At 43.0% G+C, this 9,644-nt stretch overlaps 1 protein-coding gene across 1 annotated transcript in view; it reads right to left on the reverse strand.

The window, feature by feature from the left end:
* LOC138966443 (membrane progestin receptor beta-like) overlaps positions 1 to 6,191 on the reverse strand; it is a gene marked incomplete at its 5' end in the record, with an annotated part of 6,204 nt that extends 13 nt beyond the window's left edge. The window contains 3 exon segments of the mRNA XM_070338685.1: positions 1 to 2,534; positions 4,807 to 5,162; positions 5,612 to 6,191. The exon segment at positions 1 to 2,534 is cut by the window's left edge and continues 13 nt beyond it. Of these exon segments, the coding sequence (XP_070194786.1) occupies positions 2,257 to 2,534; positions 4,807 to 5,162; positions 5,612 to 6,174 (1,197 nt within the window). The 3' untranslated portion in view covers positions 1 to 2,256.
* Positions 6,192 to 9,644: the final 3,453 nt, after the last annotated feature.

A 9,644-nucleotide genomic window follows, 5' to 3' on the forward strand; every position in this document is an offset into this window, starting at 1 on the left:
GAGAGAGAGAGAGAGAGAGAGAGAGAGAGAGAGAGAGAGAGAGAACTAAATAAATAAGAGAGAAAGAAAGAAAACCAAAGAGAAAGAAAGCAAAAAAAGGAAGAAGGAAGAAAGAAAGAACGAACGAGAGAATTAAAAGGCAAGATAGTAAAAAAAAAAAACCGTCTCTTCAATCAAATAAGAGAGACATTCACCATTTGACTTTTAACGCTTTTTTTAAGGCCACTCACAGCCACAAAAAGCACAGGTGAATCCCCCGGTGATGGGGGCTAGTGTAGCCTACATTTCATCCATGTCTAGACAGCACGTAAGAATATGAAAACCGTCAACAGTGACGTCACTTTTGTTCTTGATTACGCAATGTCGAGACATACGATCCATCGGCGCTGATAGCCTACAACCTTTATATTTCTTAAGCGAAACACAGAAACAACGAACAAGTAATATGAGCGCACGAACAATGAATACGAGCGCCTTGTCAGAGATCGAAACACATCATCAGATAGGTACTTTCTTTCTTTCTTTATTTGGTGTTTAACGTCGTTTTCAACCGTTCAAGGTTATATCGCGACGGGGAAAGGGGGGGGGGGGGGGGGGGGGGATGAGATAGAGCCACTTGTTAATTGTTTCTTGTTCACAAAAAGATAGGTACTGTTCATCTCATATTAGGCTAACTGTTCGTTTTGTTTGTCTGCTATAAAGACCATTTTTTGTTTGTTTGTTTGTTTGCTTAACGCCCAGCCGACCACGAAGGGCCATATCAGGGCGGTGCTGCTTTGACATTTAACGTGCGCCACACACGAGACAGAAGTCGCAGCACAGGCTTCATGTCTCACCCAGTCACATTATTCTGACACCGGACCAACCAGTCCTAGCACTAACCCCATAATGCCAGACGCCAGGCGGAGCAGCCACTAGATTGCCAATTTTAAAGTCTTAGGTATGACCCGGCCGGGGTTCGAACCCACGACCTCCCGATCACGAGGCGGACGCCTTACCACTAATAAAGACCCTTGGCTGGATGTAATTTGTGTGTTGTTAAGAATGAAATGTTCCATTGACTAGATCTTACCATTCTTGTTTTTATATTCTGAATTTTGGAACGTTGGCGGTCTTTTTGATTTGGATTTAAGCGGAACAAAGTCTTCCATTTGCACACTAGAACTACAGAGGCAAAGAAGCAGCTAAAAGGTTATATATAAAAAAAATGTGAAGAAATATATATAAGTATCACAAAAGTTGGATGGCACGGTGTCCAGTGCCGATATGCACGACAAAGTTACCAACCGGACCGGAGCCTGGCAGCGGCGATGTCTAATTGGTTGAAATCATGAACACACCTCAATTTCAGCCAATCCGACCCCGCGACTGGCTCTCACCCAGTTGGTAACTTTCTCATGCACATCAGCCCAAGAAACCAGGTTTTGTGTATGAATTATTACATACTGTGGAGTGTAAGACTTGTTCAATACATTGAGACAACCACCAATGAATATACGTTTAATATTGTGGATTCTGCAGCTGAATGGCTGTTCTCATCAATCTCGAATTTTCAATTTTAAAGCCTCATAGTCATACAAACACGCGAATAAGAGACCTCATAAAAGCATAATAGATCACACTCTAAAGCTGCTAGCTGCTAGGCTAGTATATAATAATTTTCCAATCTCCTTTTTCGGCAGAATGGTTTTGTCAGCAACATCGAAATGTGCAATACGGCACTTGAAAATAAGCAAACATTGACAGGACGGGTTGTTAATGGATAACATCTCTCCCTCTCTCTGTGTCCTAACGCCCGGATTTTAGATTAAATCAACAACAACAACAACAACAACAACAACAACAACAACAACAACAACAACAACAACAACAACAACAACAACAACAACAACAACAACAACAACAACATACTGAGAATTCTTTCTCACAGATTGGCGGATTAATATGTGATAACATAATACCCTTTTTGTTTCGGACGGCAAAAATATTTTGTGCACACAATATAAAATTACTTTTTCTTTTGGTACAAACAGAATGAAACTAATTGATTAGCCATTGTTTGTGACAAGCAAATAAACGAGCTAACCATGTACCAAGAAACAAAACACAACGGTACAAATATAAAGGGAATGTGGAGAAACAATGCGGTCTCTGCCAGTACCCACGATTAAATTGGAATGACCCTGAGCCGAGAGATTCCTGAAAATACTTTGACAAATTCGCTGAAAGCTAATTATCACAGACTCAGCGAAATGCTCACGGGCTCTTTAAGTTCTTATTACAGTGATGCCCCTTAGACGACTCATCCTCAGACAACTTCCTATCAATGGTGGGTATTAGACACCACAGGCTCACCCCCTTCACCACCCCTAGAACCAGAAAGGACAGAAGAATACTGGGAAGGTCTATGGTCACGTGATCGCCTCGCGAGAGCTGCACGAGATCCACGTGCAGCGCGTGGAGTTGGAATTGTTGCGTCACCATGACAGCGATGTGAAACCACTGGTGACCGTGACCCCAGATGTCGAAATGACCTGTAAGAAAAACCAACAACAACAACAAAATAAATTATCTTTGAAAACAACAAAATACAAAACAAAAATCATTCACTCTTTTTAAAGTAAGCGAAAATCGATGTGTCTTTATGTCTCTTTCTATTTATTATATATTTGGTTCACTTGTTTGTGTTTGTATGTGTCTCGATCTGCCTGTCAGTCGGTTAATTTCTGGTACTACTTGTCTCCGAAAACCCCCGAAAACCTCCGAAAACCCCTGAAAACCTCATCAAAACTTAAGAAAATTCGTCCTTAGATCGTGTTTTGTTACATATTTGTTTGAAATCAGGACTTATATCTGCAACTTTCACCGTTCAAGGCTTTATTTTCGTGTTTGTGCGAGGATTTACGAAGGAGCGGAAGCACTAATCACATGACGATGTGACTTGGAATAATAGGCCGCGAAAAGTAGGATATGCGCCGAAATGGCTGCGATCTGCTGGCCGATGTGAATGCGTGATGTATTGTGTAAAAAAATTCCATCTCACACGGCATAAATAAATCCCTGCGCCTTGAATATGACTGCGCGATATAAATTGCATTAAAAAAAAAAGTAAAAAAAAAAAATCCCTGCGCTTAGAACTGTACCCACGGAATACGCGCGATATAAGCCTCATGTTGATTGATTGATTGATGACGTCATCAATACTTGTGCTTTCGAGTAACAAGAGTTACCTTCCTTGCATTGACATTGTTGCATCGACTTCGTCGAAAATCCGGCTCTTGACACAAAAATAAGGGTGCGTGTAGCATGAATCAGGCATGACTTCTCACAGGCATGTCCAAAACTTCACTTTGAAGATGGATTTAGTTAGTTTAGGTGGGGTTTTCGGGGTTTTTTTCGGAGGTTTTGATGTTTTCGGGGGTTTTTGACCCTCATTTTCGAAACGACCTAGTAGAAACTGCAACGGCAGTGTTAAGCCTACTATTAGCATAACATTTAAGGGTACAGTACTTCTCGTTGAGCCGTCATGCGCATTACCACATGTGTGTCGAGGCGGTTACATGTGACAATAGCATCCTTAAAGGCACAATACGCCTCCCGTAAACCATCACAGATACTGTCAGGCTTTTACACACAGTACAAAGACCCTTCCATTTGAACGCTCACCAAACGGGAACATCCTAGGTGCCCTACGTAAATAGCGAGCAATTTTCAAAGAATTAATTTTGAGGATTGTCTCTCAGACAATCGGACCGTGGTGCGTTTTGGCGCTAGACCTAACTTTTAAAATCTAAATAATAAATTGACAGCTTGTTACACAAACATTCTTAAATCACAAAATAATTCTTTTTTCATCAAGACAAGATCAGTACAATTCGAAGTTTTAAAAGTTTGAAAAAAGAAAAGCCCGAAAGCAGGGTCACGCAAGGTCGTGGTTCTCGTACCAGACGACGGTTTATGCCTATCGCCAGTTCCTCTGAACAGTCAAAAGCCATCGCTAGAGTTCTTGTGAACTACAGCCGTTTGTTTCGTGCATAGTCAGACGTACATAATAACGTGCTATTGCAGATAAGCTCACATCGAGTCGCATTCAAATTACTAACTGACGACTACATTGTGAAAAATGGAAACTGGATCACACAGGTTCACGATGGCTCAGGGGTAATATAAACCACGCAAAAATAAATTCTTTGAAAATTGCTCGTTCTTTACGGAGGGCACCTAGGATGTTCTCAAGCGGTGAGTGTTTAAATGAAAGGGTGTTTGTACTGTGTGTAAAAGCCTGACAGTATCTGTGATGGTTTACGGGAGGCTTACTGTGCCTTTAATGTACATATTGGACGTAATTATTTCGTAAATGACTCCAATGTCAATCTGCGAAATAAATTAAAAAAACAAATGCCACTGTTAAAGACATCAACATCGTTAACAAGATTTAAAGTACCGAATGTAATAGAACCGGAGTATTAAGGAACCTTCTGCCTTATAATGTGACTCGCCTTAAATGTTAATAGTTTTGAACGAGCAGGCAGACAAAAACCCAGAGAATAAGATCGATGATGAATCGGTCTCGACGCCCAGGATTCTCGAAACCAAAAAACCCGACAACACACACACACACACACACACACACAAACTACAACATACCACACACACACACACCACACACACACCACACACACACACACACACACACACAAACACACACACACACACATACTAACCCACACACACAACACACAGCCCCCCACACACACACAAACCCCACCAACAACAATAAACAAACACCCCCAATCCTTCACTCACCGGGACGCCATCGTTCAGGGAAATGAGCGGTGTAGCACAAGGCATCCAGGGTGAAGAACACGAACACCACAGTTATGTGATTCAGCGACCCCAGCGAGCAGGCCGCATCCTCGAAACAGTCCACGTAGCGGCCAGTCATGGGCCAGGCGATGAAGGCAGCGGTCATCGTCAGCACGGACACCATGATCAGCTTCCTCTCGATCTGCACGTGTCCTTTGTAGCACAACCTGGCCAGGGCACAAGCCAGGAAGGCGAACCAGCACAGGCCCACTACCCCGGGCAGGTAGAAGCCTTCCATCTGGGCAAAGTTGCGAGGGTGAGAGCAAGAGTACATCGACCCAATGCCGTTGCCGAGGCTAAAGAAGAAGAGGAAGAACAACAAGAATGTTTATCTGAAGACTCTTTGACAAGATGTACAACAACAAAAAAGAAAAAAAAAGAATTCATTTTGCCATTCGGCATAACAGCCATTTTAAATTGTCCTGGTGTGGAAACACTTTTACATCCATACATTCCTTGCATATATACGGAGAAAAAAAGAAGAACAAATCTATTAAAAGGCTAACGACAACGACAACAACAGCAACAGCAACAACAACAACAACAAGTCAAAGTTATCACCTAAAATGAATTCATCATCGTGTTGTTGAAAAATGTATAACGGAATGTATATTATGATAAATAAAAATGCAACGTTGTGAAAATGAATATCTTCTCTCATGTGCACACACACACACACACACACACACACATTCACACACACACGCCCCCCCCCACACACACTCACTCGAACACCCACACACACCTGTAGAAGGTGATGCCCGCGTAGTCGAGCATGTAGAGGATGTAGTGATGCCTGGGGGACTTGGAGTGGAGTAGGTGGGCTGTAGTGCTGAGAAGGTTGCTCAGGAAGCACCCCAGAGCGAAACCCACCACGGGGAACGAGCGACGGTCTTGAAAACCGTCGTCCAGCTGGAAGATCAGCATCGCCGCGCGAAGCAGCACGCACAGGCAGCCAATGGCGTGCGTCCACACATTCAGAGTCTCGTTGTGGAGCCAGAAGACGCTGGCGAAGTAGTAACGCCACGTCTGATTGGGCAAGCGGTAGCCCGACAGGATGTAGGGCTCGCGAAACATGAAGTCCACTTCCATGTCTGCAAAGGTTTGATGTTTCCCCGCTGATAGTTTATGCTGTGCAGCCGCCATGGCTGGTTGACTTTGTTGTTGAGCCAGTGTCGCTGTCTTCGTTTTTTGTTGACGGAAACTTGCCCCGTCGCTTTGATATGTGTTGTTGTTACGGTTTAGCTTGTCAACGCCATTGTCGGCAACTGAATACCCGTTGATCGCCCCTTTCCGCCTTCCTGCCATCTTGCAGATCACGTAAACTGATGACAGAGAAAACAAAAGCAGTTGAAATTACTGACCATCAGCTGATCCCCCGAAAGCGGTATATGACTACCTAAATGGTGGGTATATAAACGGTCATACACGTAAAAACCGGGGGAGGTTCAGCCCATGAACGATCGAAGAAGAAGAAGAACTGACCATCAGAATTAAAAACGGAGAGAGTGAACGATGATAAGATAAGCTTAGTTACAAAACATCATGACTTGCTTGATCAAATTTGTTTTACTAGGGAAACCTGTGCTGCGACTTCTGTATTGTGTGTGGCGCACGTTAAATGTCAAAGCAGCACCGCCCTGATATCACCCTTCGTGGTGGACTGGGCGTTAAGCAAACAAACAAACGTTATGTTTTTTTTTACAATCCGCAGGTCTTTGATTAAATGCATTGCTGATAACTGAGAATTGAGATGGAGGTGTGTGTGTGTGTGTGTGTGTGTGTGTGTGTGTGTGTGTGTGTGTGTGTGTGTGTGTGCGTGCGCGTGCGTGTGTGTGTGTGTGTGTGTGCGTGCGTGAGTGCCTGTGTGTGTGTGTGTGTGTTGTATGTGTGTGTGTGTGTGTGTTTGGTCATACAATCTTTGAACCCTGTCAGGACTATGGAATTGGATCTGCTACCAACTTTCACTTTTGATTTCATAATACCTACAACGCAACATTGCGCATATTTGTTACCGTTTCTACCCGCTTCTTGCAAGCGTTTACAGTTTTGGTTTCTTTGCTATTTTTTTTCTCTCTAAAGTTTGAAATTGACGGTGTTATTTCCCATGTCATGAAAACTGCGGAGTTACTTCCCATGTCATAACAACTGCACAGGAGCGTCAGTCATACGGAGGCGAAGGGTTTAAATCACCACGCGTATGTGTTGACAGCTCAACCAAGCGATTGGAGCAATTAACTCATGAGTTATAGACTGACTAGAGGAATACCCGGCTTCGCCGGGGTGAATCGCGAGACAGAGACAGACAGCGTGGCCAAATGTAACCGAGTGCCGAAACACCACAATCATATTTGAAGCCGAAGTCCACTCAAACCGACAAACGGGATTGAGAATAACTGTTATGGCTTCTGGAAGGAAGGCCTGATTATTCAGTCACACGTTAAAATTAATATTAAAAGTCCTACGGTTTTGAGCCATTAAGGACTTGAGTGTTTGTCCGCTTTCACACACCAATGCCGCCAGACCACATCACAAACAGAACTCTACAATCCACAGGTGTTGCCCACACACACACACAGAGAAGCCGTATATATATATATATGTATATGTATATCTATAAATATATAGAGATAGGTGACAGTGTATTTTTCGCGTGGTTATAAATTGATTCGACCTTTTCACTTTGACAGTAAGAACAACTTCCGGGTGCAAGGGAAGCGTTCTGGACAGCGCAGTGACATTCTAAAAATAGTAACATAGTAACGGGAATATGGATTGACGCCACACGAAGGAAGGGAGATAAACGCTGAAAAACACCGGAGATGATAAAGAGAAAAACCCAAATTGGTTCGGCGCTGCGCGCTGAGAGCACGTGTTGAAATATCTCATGTCGAGTCCCATCGCTGTCGACGACGCCAAATGTAACCGAGTGCCGAAACACCACAATCATATGTGAAGGCGAAGTCCACTCAAACGGGATTGAAAATAACTGTTATGGCTTCTGGAAGGAAGGCCTGAACATATATAGACACACACCAATGCCGCCAGACCACATCACAAACAGAACTCTACAATCCACAGGTGTTGCCCACACACTATATCTATAAATATATAGATATAGGTGACAGTGTATTTTTCGCGTGGCTATAAATTGATTCGACCTTTTCACTTTGACAGTAAGAACAACTTACGGGTGCAAGGAAAGCGTTCTGGACAGCGCAGTGACATTCTAAAAATAGTAACGTAGTAACGGGAATATGGATTGAAGCCACACGAAGGAAGGGAGATAAACGCAAAACACTGGAGAAGATAAGGAAGAGTTACTGGGAATGGTGAAATGAACAGAAAAACCAAAATCGGTTCAGCGCTGCGCGCTGAGAGCACGTGTTGAAATATCTCAGTCGATGAGGTTGCGTCCGGGGTGTAGCTGAATACGGTGTCCAAATTTGAAAAAGATCCACCGAGAACTTTGGCGTTGTGATGTGGTCTAGCGGCTTTGGTGTGTCGATATGGGGGCCCGGGTAGCTCAGGTGGAACCAAAATCGGTTCAGCGCTGCGCGCTGAGAGCACGTGTTGAAATATCTCATCGATGAGGTTGTGTCCGGGGTCTCTCTGAATAAGCCCACCAAATTTGAAGCAGATTCATCGAGAACTTTGGCCGTGCATTGCGCACAGACAGACAGACAGACAGACAGACAGACAGACAGACAGACACACAGACACACAGACACTAGTCGTATATATATATATAGATAGAAGGTGTCATTTTTTCTGCGCAACTCGAACTCTTTTCATAATCCCGTTGATACAGGTGTCCCGATCTTACGACATGAGAAATCTTGTTGTTCAATACACTGGTTAGCAGGTCGACTAGAGTATGCATTTTGAACGAGAGAGAGAGAGGGATAGGGAGAGAGAGAGAGAGATTGGATTGGATTGTTTACTCATTTAGGCCATAGCCCCTTATGAGGGGGGTGAACATATATACAATGACATAATGACATTTGCACACAAATCAAATGAAATATATCATACACGAACTAAGACATTACATTTCAAATAAAATATATCGTAGGCTTACATGAACTAAGACATAACAACACTACGTAGCCGAAATGCTTTGTACACATAAACTGACAACTTTCGAACAATACCTTCATTCACAGATGCCATAAGCATAGAAAACTTGTGTAAACTTGGGTTTCTATAAAACTTAGCAGGAATAAACTGGCATCGCAAATCACGAAGCGCGGGGCAACAAAGCACAAAATGAAACTCATCTTCCTTACGTTCCCGGCACAATGGGCATAACAACATATCCGCATCGTATCTCTTATATCGATTAACGTGCACAAATATATAGTTCTGTTATTCCACCTCGGAATCTTGCCATACTCATTTTCAAATGCCTATCTATGTTCAATAATAAAAAAGGTTTTACTTCGTGCACAGTGCAAAATGTCCTATATAACGCAAATCTATCACTGTTCTGAACATGAGAATTCCATTCCTGCCATCTACAATCAATCAATCTTTCTTTGAAATCTTTAAAAACAAGAAATTCCTCCGAGGTAGGAAAAACACCCCCGTTGGTCAAAGGGAAATAACCATTCTCACTGCCACCAACTGAGAAGGTTATTTCCCTTTGACCATTAATATGTGCCTCTATAAGTCCTTGTAGAATCGTAATCCACCAATAACTCTCTAACCGTGTGTTTGACTGGTCCCAATGTTTGTAAGGACCGTCTCAGGAATGTATAGAACCTGTTCACCAAGTT

The sequence above is a fragment of the Littorina saxatilis genome, linkage group LG5 (assembly GCF_037325665.1).
Source record: "Littorina saxatilis isolate snail1 linkage group LG5, US_GU_Lsax_2.0, whole genome shotgun sequence".
NCBI lineage: Eukaryota > Metazoa > Mollusca > Gastropoda > Littorinimorpha > Littorinidae > Littorina > Littorina saxatilis.